The 17,405-nt window shown below is 41.8% G+C and overlaps 6 protein-coding genes across 7 annotated transcripts; 2 read left to right on the forward strand and 4 right to left on the reverse strand.

Annotated features, from left to right (window-relative positions):
- Positions 1 to 373: 373 nt before the first annotated feature.
- Positions 374 to 3,125, forward strand: LOC117572015 (TBC1 domain family member 13). Its single transcript, XM_034254548.2, has 5 exons — positions 374 to 553; positions 620 to 693; positions 758 to 1,227; positions 1,385 to 1,908; positions 1,968 to 3,125. Exons 1-5 carry the CDS (start codon positions 534 to 536, stop codon positions 2,080 to 2,082), a joined length of 1,203 nt encoding a protein of 400 aa, XP_034110439.1. The 5' UTR covers positions 374 to 533; the 3' UTR covers positions 2,083 to 3,125.
- LOC117572514 (cytosol aminopeptidase) lies at positions 2,197 to 4,276 on the reverse strand. The gene is made up of 2 exons (XM_034255368.2): positions 2,596 to 4,276; positions 2,197 to 2,541 (listed from the first exon to the last, which is right to left on the reverse strand). Exons 1-2 carry the CDS (start codon positions 4,096 to 4,098, stop codon positions 2,401 to 2,403), a joined length of 1,644 nt encoding a protein of 547 aa, XP_034111259.2. The 5' UTR covers positions 4,099 to 4,276; the 3' UTR covers positions 2,197 to 2,400.
- A 404-nt stretch (positions 4,277 to 4,680) lies between these two features.
- Positions 4,681 to 6,708, reverse strand: LOC117572012 (cytosol aminopeptidase-like). Its single transcript, XM_034254533.2, has 2 exons — positions 5,030 to 6,708; positions 4,681 to 4,977 (listed from the first exon to the last, which is right to left on the reverse strand). Exons 1-2 carry the CDS (start codon positions 6,527 to 6,529, stop codon positions 4,837 to 4,839), a joined length of 1,641 nt encoding a protein of 546 aa, XP_034110424.1. The 5' UTR covers positions 6,530 to 6,708; the 3' UTR covers positions 4,681 to 4,836.
- Positions 6,709 to 6,858: 150 nt separating this feature from the next.
- On the reverse strand, positions 6,859 to 15,053 carry LOC117571397 (uncharacterized). Its single transcript, XM_052004154.1, is given in 6 exon segments — positions 6,859 to 8,635; positions 8,696 to 8,891; positions 9,034 to 9,229; positions 9,537 to 9,698; positions 10,557 to 10,949; positions 15,011 to 15,053. Coding segments are annotated over 5 exon segments (1,479 nt in total). The 5' UTR covers positions 10,749 to 10,949; positions 15,011 to 15,053; the 3' UTR covers positions 6,859 to 7,902.
- Positions 13,688 to 15,512, forward strand: LOC117569014 (LETM1 domain-containing protein 1). 2 transcript variants are annotated; one of them, XM_034250002.2, is made up of 4 exons: positions 13,688 to 13,941; positions 14,011 to 14,634; positions 14,693 to 14,981; positions 15,038 to 15,512. In XM_034250002.2, the coding sequence occupies exons 1-4, from the start codon at positions 13,856 to 13,858 to the stop codon at positions 15,389 to 15,391; spliced, it is 1,353 nt and encodes a 450-aa protein (XP_034105893.1). In that variant the 5' UTR covers positions 13,688 to 13,855; the 3' UTR covers positions 15,392 to 15,512. The 2 variants fall into 2 exon arrangements, with proteins under 2 accessions (XP_034105893.1, XP_034105892.1); XM_034250001.2 differs by having other exon boundaries at positions 13,690 to 13,941; positions 14,008 to 14,634.
- A 3-nt stretch (positions 15,513 to 15,515) lies between these two features.
- LOC117572513 (60S ribosomal protein L14) lies at positions 15,516 to 17,354 on the reverse strand. Its single transcript, XM_034255367.2, has 5 exons — positions 17,340 to 17,354; positions 16,880 to 16,987; positions 16,484 to 16,585; positions 16,050 to 16,244; positions 15,516 to 15,813 (listed from the first exon to the last, which is right to left on the reverse strand). Exons 1-5 carry the CDS (start codon positions 17,352 to 17,354, stop codon positions 15,613 to 15,615), a joined length of 621 nt encoding a protein of 206 aa, XP_034111258.2. The 3' UTR covers positions 15,516 to 15,612.
- Between the last annotated feature and the right edge of the window lie 51 nt (positions 17,355 to 17,405).

Genomic DNA, 17,405 nt, shown 5'->3' on the forward strand with positions numbered 1-17,405 from the left:
GAATGCTCTCTTTAGCTCTGTTTTGCGGCCGAAACGAACAGACGTCGATGCGTCTGCTCACGTCAACGTGTATATGAGTAATATGTATAAATGGGTCGAAGCAACAAACAAACAACATATAACTATAAGAACAGAGAGCACGCACGAAGAGCACGCCGCAACAGCATACGGAATGTGCAAATGTGCAGGTGAATACATAGAGAACCAAGTGCACGCCGATTATGAATGAATGAATGAACACACCGCAATTACTCATTGATTAAAATAACTGCTACATTGCTATGCCATTTGAAAATCGTAACGCAGCTCACTTCAAGTGAGTCAAAAATTGCGCACAGCCAACTTAACGCGAGTGCCAGCGTTGCCAGACCGTTGCACAACATTAATTAGTGTATTGCACTTGCATTGCGTTTACATCCCTGTTAACTATTAATTTTTAAATGACAACAAAGCAATAGCGTATATATATATACCATATACATATATGCTCACTTATAAGCCATCTATGGATCAGACAAGGGAAAGCGAAAATAATGTCAATGTTTAAAGCGCGGTAAGTGTTTATGGAACATTCGTTTTGGAGAAAGTAAACAAGCCAATGTTTTTGTTTACCTCACAGTGTGAAGGAATTCGAGGATTTATTCGCCCAGGATGTGATCGATCTTAAGCAGTTGCGTCGCCACACATTCAATGGTAAGCTAGAAATTATTAAATGTTTTGCTATCTGTTGCAATAAACCAAACAATAAATTCCACAGGTGTGCCAGATGTACACAGCTTTCGGGCGATCAGCTGGAAGATGTTGTTGGGCTATCTGGGCTCCAAGCGCAGCAGCTGGCCTGCCACATTAGCCAAGAAGCGTGCACTCTACAATCAATTCATTGTAGAGCTTGTACTGCCGCCGGGACACACACAAAATGGCGACGGCAACGATGATGGTGATGGCGATAATGAATCAAGGGGCGTTGGCCTGCAAGATCATCCGCTGAGCGAGGGACCAGAGAGTGCGTGGAATACGTTCTTCAGTGACAATGAATTTCTGCTGCAAATCGACAAAGACGTGAGACGTTTGTGCCCAGACATATCATTCTTTCAACAGCCCACAGAGTATCCCTGTGAAATTGTGGTGCACAGCAAAGGGGAGCATGGTCGAAGACTGCATGAGCGAGTGGTACCCTCGGTGCTCAGCTCGGCAAATGTTGAGCGCAAGGGTCTCGGCATGACCAAGGTAAGTCCGATGTAGTCACTTATGCATAGGATAAAGAGCTCAAGAAACCAAAACAAAAAAAATACATTCCAAAACATGCAAACAATGTGGAATTTAACAGCAAGTAAGTTGGTTCAATATTAAATCACTTTAATTCTAATATCGCTTACCTTTGCAGATCAACTTGATCACCAAACGCTCGGCGGAGAACTATGCCGCCATGGAGGAGGGTCAGGAAGCACATTGGGAAGTTGTCCAGCGAATACTGTTCATCTACGCCAAGCTCAATCCTGGCCAGGGTTATGTACAGGGAATGAACGAGATAGTGGGACCCATTTACTATGTAATGGCATCTGATCCTGATCTCGAGAATCGCACATATGCCGAAGCGGACTGCTTTTTTTGCTTCACTGCCCTAATGAGTGAGATACGCGACTTTTTTATCAAAACACTGGACGATTCTGAAGGCGGCATAAAGTGCATGATGTCCAAGCTATCAAATATGTTAAAAGCAAAGGATATTGGAATATACGATCACCTCAAAAGCCAAGAGTTGCATCCGCAATACTATAGCTTTCGATGGATCAATCTCCTGCTTTCACAGGAATTTCCACTGCCCGATGTGCTGCGTATTTGGGATTCTGTGTTCTCAGATGAGCATCGGTTTGATTTTCTCATTAAAATTTGCTGCTCAATGATATTGTAAGTGTTTGCTATACTTATTTCCATATTCATTAGTTAATCACAAGTTTTGGCTGTAGAATTCAAAGGGAAGCCATCCTGGAGAATGACTTTGCTTCGAATGTAAAGCTGCTTCAGAACTATCCTCCAATTGATATTAATGTTGTACTGACCCACGCAGTCTCACTGGCGTAGCATCTTCAGTTGAACGAATTTAAGCCTCCGCTTGCCACGTGAGATTTCTACAGTCTGATGAGCAATCCGTAAAGCAATCAAATGACGCCAAATCGAAAAAAAACGCACTTACTGTAAACTCTTATAAACTATTCTATATTTATACATACATATGCTTTTGATAACTTTTAATTTTACAAATGTTTTTCGTCAATAAACCAATGAATTTTTAACGTATACGTATCAGTTATCTAGGTCATAAAATCATGTCAACTTAAATTAAATCTTGTGCACAATAAGTAGCATCGTCCTAACAGAACATTCTGTATAGTTCCTAATTTACTTTCCCATCTTGGGTGCAGTATCCTTGCAAATAGTCTGGGCGATAAATTCTATTAAAGTGCGAGTCGGTCGACCAGCCATGCCTCGTCTCAAATACTCGTACTCCTTGCCTTCTGTGACCATTACGTTGGTTGCATCCTTTTATAAAAACGTAAGTAAGTAAATTGTAATCATTCAATCTGTAATACTCACTATATGCATCCATTGTCCACAGGGCACGAACTCGCGGAGGAATGCAGCAGCCTTGCAGGGACGTCCACCACGTCCAATGCCGTAGTTCTGGACATCAGAACGGCCTCCAGCGCGAACTGCCTTGCTATAGTAATTCCACAGAGGGAAACGCCACACACGATCTCCAGTATGCATGCTAGCATGCTTGATCTGCTGCCAAAGAATTTCTGAATTGGTAAAGACGCCACAAGCTGCTTCGTCCAAGGCCTGTCGCATGTAGCCCGAGCAGGTACCAATATCAATGATGCACTTGGGACAGAAGTTCTGACCGTACAACAAAGCATCGGCCAAGACAAGCACATCCTCATGATCTGTACATTGTACTTCGATGGTCTTTCCATTCATCGACTTAACCATGTCACCAGGACGGAAAGAGTTGCATCCCACCACATTCTCGCAAAGGGGAATAAGACCACGAATGTTTACGGGTAATCTCAGACCAGCAACAGCTCTGCATGTAGCTACCACAACTGCAGCTCCAGTCATGTCGCCACGCATATGGAAAAGCTCGTCACGCTCCTTAAGGCACAAGCCACCAGCATCAAAGGTCACACCCTGGCCCACCAACACGATAGGTCGCTCCTCAGCACAAGTTCCATAATAGCTCAGCTCCAGGAAGATGGGAGGTTCACAGGAAGCCTTGCCTACCGCCAGGAAGGCGTGCATAGACTGACTCTCAGCCCATCCCTCCACCTTAACTTCGACGTTGACGCCTGACTTGCAAAGCACCTCGACCACATTTTGCGCAAATGCTGTGGGCGTCAGCAAGTTGGAGGGCATCTCCTGCAGTTGTCTGGTGAGATTCTGAGCAGCCGCTTTCTGCAACCCAATTCGCCAACCTTCAATGTCGCAAACCTCGTCCTTGGTTGCATACAAATCAATGGAAGGCACAGCCATACGCTTCTTGGGATCGCGTAATTCCTGATACACCCAGATACCCAAGGCAGCACCCTCAGCAGCAGACTCGGCATGGCCACAGTTCTCGACTTCGATTCGATCCGTGTCCAGTTCGGCCAAGATACGGCAAGCATTGGCCACCGAACGACGGATTGCTTCTTTCTGCTCATCGAGTACCTCATAAGGATTGTAGCCCAGACATTCCTTGCCCAATCCCACTACAGCCACAGCTGAATAATAGGGCACACGTTCTGGCTCAATAGCGAAGAGCATTCGCGTTTCACCTCGCTTTGGCATGGGACCTGACATACGCAGCACTTCGAGGAGTCGTCCATGTGTCTTCTGGACATTGTATCGCCAGCCCGCCTGGGTGAGAATTCCAGCATCATTCTTGTCCTCCTCGTCCGCATAGACACCAATGATGAGACCACGCGAGGGAGGATCTGCGCATATTTCCATTTGTTGAATCTGCAACATTTGGTTGATCATCTGTGAGTAATTCCTTTTAACCACTGGCATTTTGAATTTCAGAGCACGGCTGGCAAGTTTTCCCGTTGCACGAATCATTTTGTCTATTTTATCTTTTATCAACCACCGTTAAAAGAAAATAAAATTGAAAAAACCTAAATATAAATAATAATATAAATAAACTACTTTTCAGTACTTTTACAAAATCAAAATTGTAAGATTTTTTATTTTCGAGAATATGTAAAATAGTCTCGTGTTCTGTCGCCAAACTAATGAAATGATACTACAAAATTGAGATATACTCAAATACAAAGCATTATGTAAAGTTGACAATTTTCTCTAGTGTAACTAGATTAACAAAATATTTCAAATTCCACAAATTTCGTATATACGCACCCAAGTTATATATATTAATGAAGAGATTTTAAATCGTAGTAACACATCATTGTCTACATACTAAACTGTCTGAAAAATATACACTTAGCTTAAGCTTACTAAATAGACATATTTTTCAATTTTTTTCTTTAGAACACTTACTGAAGAATGTCGGGGCACTATGTTTAATTCACTATCCTTTCAAGTTCATACTAAAGAATACTAAAGAATAAAGTACATAGTTCGATGGTAAACTTTAATTGGGTAATTTTTCCATTCCTAACACATTCTTACAACTTAAAACTCTTTTATGTACATTAACAAATATGAAATATGAAAAATTTTATTCAACGAAAATAGTTTTTTGACTAAGGATTTGGGCAAAAACGATAACACGACCGGTTGTCTTCTTTTAAGATTTTTTTCTGATTTGATTTGATCAATGGTCAATGGCTTCTAAAATTATTTGCCCATCTTGGGTGCAGTGTCCTTGCAAATGGTTTGTGCGATAAATTCAATTAGTGTTCGGGTCGGGCGACCAGCCATGCCTCGTCGCAAGTACTCGAAGTCAATGCCATTGGTGGTCATCACATTCGTTGCATCCTAAGCGAATAAAAATTGCATTTAAATTTACAAATAGTGATGGAATACTTACAATATGCATCCATTGTCCGCAAGGCACGAACTCGCGGAGGAAGGCAGCAGCCTTGCAGGGACGTCCACCACGTCCAATGCCGTAGTTCTGGACATCAGAACGGCCTCCAGCACGGACTGCCTTGCTGTAGAAGTTCCACAGAGGGAAACGCCACACGCGATCACCAGTGTGCATGCTAGCGTGCTTGATCTGCTGCCAGAGGATCTCAGAATTGGTGAAGACGCCACAGGCAGCCTCGTCCAAGGACTGTCGCATGTAGCCCGAGCAGGTGCCAATATCAATGATGCACTTGGGACAGAAGTTCTGACCGTACAACAAAGCATCAGCCAAGACAAGCACGTCTTCATGATCCGTGCACTCCACCTCGATGGTCTTTCCGTTCATAGATTTAACCATGTCACCAGGACGGAAGGAGTTGCATCCCACAACGTTTTCGCAAAGGGGAATGAGACCACGAATGTTTACGGGTAATCTCAGACCAGCAACTGCACGACAAGTAGCTACCACAACAGCAGCTCCAGTCATGTCGCCACGCATGTGGTAGAGTTCCTTGCGTTTCTTCAGGCACAAGCCACCTGCATCGAAGGTAATGCCTTGACCAACTAACACAATTGGTCGCTCCTCAGCACAAGTTCCATAGTAGCTCAGCTCCAGGAAGATGGGAGGCTCACAAGAAGCCTTGCCCACCGCCAGGAAGGCGTGCATAGACTGACTCTCAGCCCATCCTTCCACCTTAACTTCGACGTTGACGCCAGACTTGCAAAGCACCTCGACCACATTTTGTGCAAATGCTGTGGGCGTCAGCAAGTTGGAAGGCATCTCCTGCAGTTGTCTGGTCAAGTTCTGAGCAGCCGCTTTCTGTAGGCCAATTCGCCAACCTTCAATGTCGCAGACTTCGTCCTTGACAGCATACAAATCAATGGAAGGCACAGAAATACGAGTCTTGGGGTCGCGCATTTCCTGATACGCCCAAATGCCCAAGGCAGCGCCTTCAGCTGCAGATTCAGCGTGTCCGCAGTTCTCTACCTCAATTCGATCGGTGTCCAGTTCGGCCAGAATCTGGCAGGCCTTTGCCACGGAACGACGGATGGCCTCCTTCTGCTCATCGAGCACCTCGTAGGGATTGTAGCCCAGGCACTCCTTGCCCAGACCAACAACGGCCACCACGGAATAGTAGGGAACACGATCGGGCTCAATGGCGAACAGGAGACGAGCCTCGCCACGCTTGGGCATCGGTCCCGACATGCGCAGCACCTCGATGAGGCGACCGTTGGTCTTCTGGACGTTGTATCGCCAGCCGGCATGCGTTAGGATGCCAGCGTCATTCTTGTCCTCTTCATCTGCGTAGACTCCAATAATCAGGCCACGAGAGGGCTGATCCGCACAGATGTCCATCTGTTGCAGCATCAGCATCTGATTAATGGCTTGCGAGGCAAATTGGCGACATAGTGGTCGCTGTTTGGTCACTCGGAATACAACACGACGCGCTAGACCAAACATGATGCAATTTCAACTCCCTTGCACAAAACAAATATAAAGCAATGAAATGAAAAAATTCACTTTGAAATTTTTATAGGTAAAAACCTGAACAATTTGTATTTTTGTCAAAATTTTCTATTTTTAATTTGTTTGGAGACTACAAATTTTTTACCGATATTTACTATACGACACATTTATGAGAACTGATGAATTTAAGATATTAGGTTTAGTTCATGCGGTCGGAGGTTTTGAAAAGCCTACTATGGTAGATTTTCATCTAGAAAAATTCAAATATGTTGTAAACTGTTTTTCTTTTTTAAATAAGTAATAATTTCGTTATTATTCTATGCATTTGCTTTTATTATTATCAGAGCTCATTAGATACGTAATTAGGTACAATGCTTTATAAATATTTTAATTGTTATAATACTGTATTTCTTGTTTTGTTTTAAATTTGAGACAAACGAGACACGGATCATACACCGATGAGCATTAATAGTTTATATACATTTAAATATATTTCCATAGTTATTATTATAATATAATGTTGTACATGTATAAAATAACAACAGCTTAGAAGTATTTTCTGTTCAACAAGCTTCTTGTACTTCAGAGTTCGTATTATTCTAAATGTATTGTATGTAAGTCGAAAAAATATCGAACGTGGGTTGGCTTGGGATATGTTTCTGTTTTTATAGTTTTAGTTACTACATCATTTCATATATTTTCATAGATATTCTTCTTGTAGGTGGGGTGTATTCTTCTTACGATATATGTATGTATGTCATTGATAAGAATATATGTAGAAGTTGGAATAAACTTTTTTTGTGTTTTCTTGTTTTGATTTGTAACAATTTTAATAGAATTCTAATCAACAAAGAGGCAAATTTAACTTTGAAAGAGTGCAACATTCTAAGAACATGTAGAATAGGCACATTTTTGATTTAGGTAACGAATATCATAATAATTGTGTATATATTATATGTATTGGATCAAAAGCTTGGCTGAGTTCTAAGCGATGATTTTCTGGTTTTTATGCTTGGCACTTGTTTCTCTCTTGGAAAACATAACTGAAGCATCTCATTCAACAAAGTTTACACCTAGATTTAACAAGTCAAATGATGTGCTAGTCGCGAGTACTCGACTAGGAGATACCCTCTACCCAGAATAGAAGGACGGATAGTCTGACTGACATACTTTCAACATGAACTTGAGCGTATCAGAGTTGTCTGCTTCTGCAATAAAATCGGTTCGTGAGTAGAGGACTTTGAACTTTCCTTCTTCCAGTTCTAAAATCTCCTACAAAGTGAAGGAAGACAGACAAAAACAGACGGATATGGATTACAGTAGATCAAACTCGACTCAAAGCAAACGAAAAGCGCTTAAACTGGCAATCACAATATTGTAGTCACTGTCACGGGCATTCCCTCGGCATTCACGGATCGCTCAGTGGCGATTTGCACGCGATTCTCTCGCTCAAAACTCTCCACGCTGTTCACCTTGCTGAGTCCTATGGGTGGAATATCCTCATCGTAGTCGGAGGCCAGCTCCTCCTCAGCCAAATAGCTGCACTTCGGTTGCTGTTTGCGTTGCGGCGTCTCATCCTCGTCCAAGGCATGGAAATAGTGTGTTTTGGCATTGGTGCAATGCTGACCAGCCAAGTAAATTACCCCATCATCCGTATCCTCATCGTCAATGTGTCGCACGCCATAGTTGCCATATCCTGCCTCGCATTGATAGGGATTGGACTTGACGTGGACATTGCGACAGCTGCCACCACAATTGTGATGATGCTCTGCATGTCCGCCATCCGCACCATAGCAGTGTCCTTTGTGCTGATGATGCGCTTGGTTCGCGCCATGTGTGTGCGTGTGTTGATGTGTGTGTTGTTGACCCACGCCAGCAGCAGCGCTGCTAGAGTGAGCCACTGACTGCTATATGTGCGAGTGGGAACGCGCAATGGAGAGCGAGTAAGGACTCGTGTCCTTGTGCAGTCGCATCGTATCGTAGAGCGGAAACTCGCAGCAGAGCACAAACTTGAGAGCACCAGGCACCTCCTCATAGACAGCCGGCGGAATGGGTATCAGCGGCGATGTGGACGCTTTATACTTGCGGTACTCCACTTGACTAAGGGAAAGCATTATCATAAATACAATAAAAATAAGCAAAAATTTATGCTTCACTCACTTTTTGTACTTTTCATCTGAGCTGCGCTCACGCAACGGAATCCCAGACAGAAATAAAATGATGAGAGTGGTGAAGATGGGCGAGGCAATCGCTATCCACTCCAGGCCGCTGATCACGTTCACCGATATGACAAAGATGCCCCACCAAACAATGACCTCGCCAAAGTAATTGGGATGCCGTGAGAGACTCCAAAGTCCTAAGGGAATGAATGCATTATATTTATTACAATTTAAGATGCTAAATGATTTTAAATACTTAAGTTTAAAGCTAACTTTAGATATATAAACAAATAAATATGTTTATTAAATTTAGTTTAATTTCGAATACTTTTGCCTTACCATCGTTGCAAAATTTGCCATGATTCGCGGGGTCCTGGCGAAAGGAGAACTTCTGCAAGTCCGCATAAGTCTCAGCCAGGAGACCAACCAGAAACATGGCTGTGCCCGTGGAGTCTAGCGTGGACATCCATTTGACAGTCTGTGGTCGGGAGTTGATAATTATGACTGGCAGCGAGACAACGTAAACCCAAACAGCCTGAAAAACATACAGAGAGAAAGAGAGAGCGAAAGGGGGACAGAGATGTAAATGAGCAGCTCGCAATCAAATCAATTCGAGGCAGAAAATGTCCCCCAACATTTAGCAAATGGCACTCAATTGTGTCACAGTTTAATTGTTGGCAATCCCTTAGCTGGCGACAAGTATTGAATTATGCAAAACACCTTGGCAAATGTCCGACAATGGCAGATTCATTGATTATGAACTGCAGATGAAACCACAAATCCAATTTAGACTTGCATACCAAATGAGCTGAGGTGGAATGCGAATGAGAAGCGAAACTCACCTGAAACGTCCAGAAGACAGCATAGCGTATGATGTTGCTACGTGTATCCTCAAATTGTTTATCTCGCCCCAATTTAATGATGCGATACAGCAGGTATCCAGTCAACCTGGCACCCCACAAACACACATAAACGGTGACCATCAGTTGACGACTTTCGTAGGCCTGCAGAGAAAAGTCATAAATTGAAAAGACAAGAGTTAAATAATACGGAGTAAAGTTTTTTATGGCGATGATAAGCACTCTGCTGCGATTCTGTTCTGACTAATTGAATGCACACTTTACAATCAATATTTCATTGTGCTGCTGAATTCATTGCGCTGCATTCGTAATGAATGCAAATACTTTTGCTCTTCTGGCAGTTTCCGGTCATAAAAAGGAAGAAATGAGTACAACTCCCTGAGGTATGAAGAACATCAGAACACGACACTTTATTTATGCACTTAATGCGAGCCTGACACAAATGCCAGCTGGCTCATAAAAAGTGCATAAACTGCGCAGATTTAATAATCGAGCACTTTAGTGGGGAAATTGCATGAAAATTAAAGACTAGCATTAAGTATTTAAACGTAGTGTTAGCAAGCCAGAGAGAGAGAGAGAGAGTAAGAGAGAGAGAGGCAGAGAGTCGTAAACAATTGGGTAGACAATGTGACAAACAACTGGCTGAAGGGCCTTGGCCCCTGCCAGCCAGACAAGGTCATGCAGCTGAACAGCAACAACAACAGCAACAACCATCAAAATGTGGGCCAATTGGGCGTAACCTTTTGTTGTTTGCCAGCGAGCCACGTTACTGCAGAATCTCCCCATTTTTCTCTCACTCGGTGAGTGTGTGTTTGTGTGTGTGAGTGTGTGTAAAATTCACTTTTCAATGTCAGTAACTAAAGTCGACACAGTGCTCCTCCATCCTCCATGCCTCACTTCTTCGCACACCCTCAGCAGGAAGGGATTTGTTGCGACTCGCTTTAATAGTCCCAGCGTTTAATTTATAGCTCAATTAAGAGCATTAAATATTCAGTCACTTACCTTAGATGGCCGATCAACTTGGCCCAGAAAAAAGGTCAGCAACGCAACGACAATAAAATTGACGCCTCCCGCAAAGTCCGATAGCTTGTCCAAGTGCAGCATGGAGTTGATTATAAAGAACACCAACTGCATGCTCACAATCACAATAGCACTTATGGCGAAGTGATCTAAGCCAAAAATGGTAATTGCCATTGTAATAAACAATTTTTAATTTGGCTATTATATTCAGCAATCAACAGCAACTACTAATCTGCCAGATTTCCAATTTCAAATTGTTTCAAGTTAACATTATATTCCATTCTTTCTTTAATCCTTTGTGAGGTATTAAATTGTTGATTACATGTCAAGAAGAAGTCGTTGCATAGTTTTATTTATTTCGTTATTGCACCCTGTCTGAAAATATAAAAATAATTTATTTATTTTGATTATATGTGATATGTATTTTATGCACAGCAAAGTTTTCTTTCAAAGTTTTGTTTGCACTGCAAGCATTAAAAGCACGAGTCTGTTGCGATTAGTGGGGTAAAACTTATTCAAATTAAGATAATTGCGTTAGACAACTTGTTCTAACCATTAATCGACTTGATATAAGCAAAGTTTCATTAATGATTAACTCATAATTTTATGGCGATAAGAAATGCACGCGAAAATAAAAGTTTTAAGATTAAATAAGTCGAATTAAGCACTAATATAAAAGTATCTATATAAAATTAACATTTATATATATTCATAAACTCATGTAATAAAATGCATATAGAGGATATGAGACGTTTGCTTAAGTAGTTAAGTCTTCTTAATGATAACAAAAAGCTATCTTAATATAAGAAATTCATGTTAAAACTTTATAGATTAATATTTCAATGAATTATAAAAAAACGGTGTATCAACAAAACAGTCGCAAATAATAAGAATACTTGGTATAAGCAAAGTTTCATTAATGATTAACTCATAATTTTATGGCGATAAGAAATGCACGCGAAAATAAAAGTTTTAAGATTAAATAAGTCGAATTAAGCACTAATATGAAAGTATCTATATAAAATTAACATTTATATATATTCATAAACTCACGTAATAAAATGCATATAGTGGATATAAGTCGTTTGCTTAAGTAGTTAAGTCTTCTTAATGATAACAAAAAGCTTTCGTAATATAAGAAATTCATGTTAAAATTTTATAGATTAATATTTCAATGAATTATAAAAAAGCGCTGTATTAACAAAACAGTCCCAAATAATAAGAATAATGAATAAGCATAAACAGAAAGCAACATAAAATGCAAATGTCCAACAACAATTTAAATAACTTTTCACACTGCCCCTAAAAGTATGCTACGCAGCAGCTGCGGTTGCGAGTCAACGGTTCATATTCATTAAAATGACACCTGCGGCGTCGTAAGGCCATCTTAAAACACCTTTTAAATTACAGAAGCCAACGTGCTTTACACACGCACACTTTCATGTAGAGCGTGTGTGTTTGTGTTTTCTTGCTGTTGTTGCAGTGTGGCATTGCAGGCAATTTGCTGCCCCAAGACATTAACATGGTGTCAGCTATGCCAAGATGGTGCATATCCTCGCCCAGATAGTTTTACTCCAAACTTTTGGCGCGCTGCAGTAACACTTGGCACATAGTTTGCAACGGTGTCGTTGTCACCCCCTTTTTTGGGTATCTGCATTAGTCGTAAAACGGTAAAATGGTGATGAGAATTCCAGCGAATGGGCGAAAAGTTCTCAAGGACATTTTGACTTTCGACTTTGTGAGACTCGTGTTATTTAAATTTTTGGATTACAGGAATCAGAACAAAAAGGAAATGCGGGTAGTATACCCACAGTTTAACTCTTAATTTTATAGTGCTTAATTTGCGATCAAATAAAATGCCTGTCAGTTACAATCAAGCTCATCAATTATGCATAATGATGTGGCATTGTTGCCGGCGACTGCACATACATAAATTAATATTAGCATGTACACAAGGATGTTGGGTAGACAATAGCAACTTTTCCCCGTTTCATTGTATTTCCTTGAGCTTGTCATGTTTTGAGATACGCCGGCTTTGGGGATAACTCTGTGAACAACCACAATACATTTTGCACAATTGAGTCGCCTCCGCAGTGAAGTGAACTGAAATCGAGTGGAGGGAAAAGGCCGGCTACGTTATTTATAGCCAGTGGTTATTTCTATTTGTATTGGCATCGCATCGTGGTGGAATGATGCCAAGTTTACCTTTCAGTTAGCTTCAATTGCAAGGTAAACAAGAAAACAAGAAAAATGACTCAAGTCGCAGCCTAAAAGTATGCTTATGTGAGCCTGTGTAAATAATGTAACCGAAACTTTTCTAGCGACGCGTTGCGATGGTGTGTGTAACACAGTTACTACTGCAACAGATAAATAAATTGGAGAGTAGCGAAAGCTTAACGAGAAAAACACCCACACACAAAATTTGTTGTTGCCTTACTTTCTCTGTTCGACTCCTGCACAAGTGAAAGTAAGTTGAACACGCGCTTAGCTTTCTTACATATTGCTTGTTGAAGGTCTTTACACACACACACACGTACACTCACACACGTGCGAAGGACTCGCGGTTGAAATCACAAAAAACGATTTAAACTCTTTCTTTATCACATTTACGCTTTAATTATTGCCATCAAGTGAGCAGCAAACGATTAATGCGTCAAGCGCGTAATTTTTATTAGTCGCTGTGGTTTGTTAAATTTTGTATTTAGCACGAGGAAAAACGGACAACGAAAAGTTAAGCAAAACATGCGTGCAAACAACTTACAACACGCACTTCTCCGGGTAGACTGAAGAGAAAAGTGCAAAAACGCATGAATCATGCCAAAATTAAGGTAACATCGTGCGCAAGCCCCCTGTGCACTCTGACGTCAGCAAAGCATTTGTATAATTTTTATTTTATTACTAACAATTTTATTACATTATAAATTGGATTTTTCGATGCTTCATTACCTTTCTTGATACATATTCTTATTACACTTAAAGCCTAAATGTATGCAACAACAATTATTGTTTGCATGTTGTGCTAGGTGGCAACTCAGAGCAACACGCTATCGGCATGTTGGCAACATGCTGCTGCTCGCTCAGCAACATATTCCGACAGTTTGTGCCGCGTGAAGTTGGCAGCGGCCGCTATTTTGAAGAAGAAGCAAACTCGGAAAGATTAAAATAATTAAGAAACATTGTTGTGGGCTGCTTGAGTGTGTTGTGGCTCCTGCATCGGAGTTGCAGTCGTTGCGTAATTACGCGCACCACCTGTGTGTAATATTCGCATTGCAAGCGCAGCCATGGCGTTGGCATTACGTGTCGCCTGCTCTACATGGAGGATCAAATGGCCCCAGGAGCATCGTTGCCTGCAACAGCTGAAACACAGGTAAACCACAAACACAAGCACATGACCAGCGCATTTATCGAACCGGCATTAAAAACTCATTTACAGCAGCGTTGTTATCGCACAGCAGTCGCATTACACCACAAACGCGTCGCAGCAGCAACAGCAATCAAAGCCGCAACCAACAGAGGCAATTGCGGCAGCGACACCGCCGCAAATCAAGCGTAATGTCGCCTCCGAGATTACTAGCGTGGGAAAGGCCATTTATGAGGCACGCTGGGACGCCAAGCAGACAGCAAAACAACAACAAAGCGCCGGCAGTATGTCCACGTCAACTGAACAGCAGACTGGCGGGGATCATGACAAAGACAAAAAGAAAGATAACATGGAGGTCCTGAGGTCGAAGCGCGAGCAGATGCGTGACAACATGCAGGATTACATATTCACGCGCTACTTTAACTACGTGAAGAACTATGACAAAGTGCTAGAGAAGAATTTCCCAAAAGCCATGCAACTCTATCGCGTCTTCTTCGACGGCGTCAAGGATTTTTTCGCCGACATGAAGCGCTTCCTCAAGATTGCTCGCATTGCCAATGATGCGCCGCAGGGCATTCGTGCTTTGAATCGCCAAGAGCTGGAGCTCTACATGCAAATGCCGCGAGACATGATGAAAGTGGCGCCCGCTTTAATTGGCTGCTCACTGCCCATGGTAGGCTATGCCTTCTTTCCACTGGTGTAAGTTTTTTGTCGACTATTATTTCAGTGATCATTTACTCTATACCATTCTCTGTAGGTTTTGGTATCCACGCACATTTTTAACGTCGCATTTCTGGACAGAGCAGCAGCGCAACGACTTCCAGAGCTACTACATGAAGCGCCGGCTGCAGTGCAACAAGTCTGTGTTCCGCTGCCTACAGGCCAAACTCAAGTCACTGAAGATGCACCACAAGCATGCCGAGTTCGAGAGCATCTTGGGCCAGCTGGGCAGCGGTACGCATCCCACAGCAGACGCTCTAATCGCCGTTAAAGACATCTTTGCCGAGGGGCCCTACTCACTGCTGGGCATGTCACGTAAACACATCGTAGGCATACGCAGCTATCGTTTACTTACATCTAATTAATGTGTATCTGATTGCAGAAATGTCTAGTCAAGATGCATGGACTGCCAAACAGTTTGTTCAAACGCCATCGCCTGCATGAGCACGCATTCCTGGTGCACTACATGGATCTGGCCATCAATCGGGAAGGCGGCGTTCACAATTTGCGCACAGATGCGATGCGTTATTGTTGTTATCTGCGCGGCCTGAATCCGGATAATTTAAGCCGCGAGGAAATGATCGAATGGCTGCGAAACTGGGTCAAGGTGTCGACGTCAATACAGGGCGAGCATATCACGCTGTTCCTTCATCTGCCCATTCTACTGGGCTACAATCATCCACGCAACTGGAAGACCATCTACTGCAAGTCAACAACTGAAGGTGCTGCCTCTTAGGGGAAAATTGGTGCTACGTTTTTACGTTTCCAAATTTGTAATTTGAAAATGTATTTCGTTTGTTTTTAAAAAGCAAATAAAAATGTTAAACAAATCTAACAAAATATATAAACAAAAGGCGGGCTTTCATGTGTTTTTCCTAAAAATAACACTTCTTTTATTTGCTCCTTTGTGTTGGATGTTCATCAAGCAGTTACTTTCGTTATTGTGTATTTATTTTTTTACTTCTTGGCCGCTGCCTTCTTGCCACCCTTGGCCTTCTCGGCACGCAGGCGCTCACGGCGATCCTTCTTGAGGACACGTGGGGTGCCATCGAACTTGGTGCGCTTCTTCAGTGTGTTGAAGGCGATGGTCAGCAACTTGTTGCGCTGACGCTTGGCATAACGCAGCTTGAAGCGGTCGAAGTCGCTCAATTGCGAGCGCTGCAAATAAATAAAGTATATACGTTAGATAAACAGTCTTAGTAAACAAACTACATATTTGATTATTGTTGCTTTCAGTTAAATAAATAAGCTAGCTTCATGTATGTATCAGCCGGCAATTCCTATCAAGAACTTTCAATTATCATCATGTGCAATAACAAATGTCAATTGCATTTCTTCTTACGAGTTTGTCAAATGCACTGCAACAAATTACACTTGAAATCAATTATACACACCTTGCAAATGTTTTGTGCCTTGACGGACCAGGGGCTGACCTTCCACTGTGCCTTCAGGTCACTGTCCACCCAAGCCTTGCGCACAATGCGTGTGGGCGCGGTGTAGGGGAACTTGATGCGGTATTTGGTCAGATGCAGATTGCTCAATCTGTACTCCTGACGTGGAACACCAGTCAGAGGACCATCAACCAAGACCTGTAAAAAGTAATTTGCCACATTAATTGCTATTCTAATATTTCCATTGATTACAGCAACAGGCAACGATTGTGTTTCTCGTTTGTTTGCTTTCAGTTAAGTTAAAATTAGCTTCATTTATGTGTCAGTTGGCACTTCCTATCAAGAAGACAAATTATCATCATGTGCAATAACAGCAGCAGCCACAACGCGAAAACACAACATTGTTCCTATGTTACTTATTGGAAAGAGGCACTTACTCTGTTTTGGTCAATGACATCGACAATAGCCACCAGGCGACCCTTCAGGGGACCTGCAGAGGCCTTGGCAATACGACCAGTTTGTACGAATCTCTCGAAAGGCTGTAATGAAGTAGAGTAATAACATTTGTAAGAAGGAATTCACCAAGACATTTTTGTGGAAGCGTTTCGACGACAGCGTGTTGCGTTTGCCTGGCGACTTCTTCACCACGTGAAATATTTTCAACTTAATTGTGCCGACGCGCATTTAGATTTTCAGACAATTTCTTAATAGCGGCAGTATCAACACGCTGGTCTTGCTTAATTTACGCAACATTTAATTCACTACGCACACTTTAAACCGTTTAATTTTCACATTTTTCGTCCAAATGCGAAAAATACTTTGTGGTCTCTTACCATGACGCTAACCGGAAAGAAAGAGAAGGAACGAAAATTTTTTGACAGCTTAGCGTCAACATGGCGACAACAGAGTGGCCGACACAGTGTTGCAATTCTGTGGTAGCCCTGGGTGCCATTTTAGCAGAGCCAATTGAGTTTGACAGAGCCCTGGTAAAGACAAATATGAATTATATGTGTAAATTGTTTATAATGAAGCAAAAGGTTGAATTTATTTTCTTTCCCTGGGAGCCATTTTAGTAGAACCAATTGAGCTTGACAGCGCCCTTGTAAAAACAAATCTTAATTATAAATTCTAAGTTAATTTTTTTATGATGGAGCATAGTGTTGTATTTATATTACTTTTAATATTTTTGCAAAAAAAGTAATTTTATTTAATTACAACAGAATGTTAACAATGTCATTTGCCTATACTTATCCTTTTTTATTGATCTGGCAGCTCTCATGGTTATTTATCAACGGTAATCTCATACATCAAGTGAAGTGGAAACTATCGTATGTTTTGTCTCATCGACATTCGAACATC

This window comes from Drosophila albomicans, chromosome 3 (assembly GCF_009650485.2).
Source record: "Drosophila albomicans strain 15112-1751.03 chromosome 3, ASM965048v2, whole genome shotgun sequence".
NCBI lineage: Eukaryota > Metazoa > Arthropoda > Insecta > Diptera > Drosophilidae > Drosophila > Drosophila albomicans.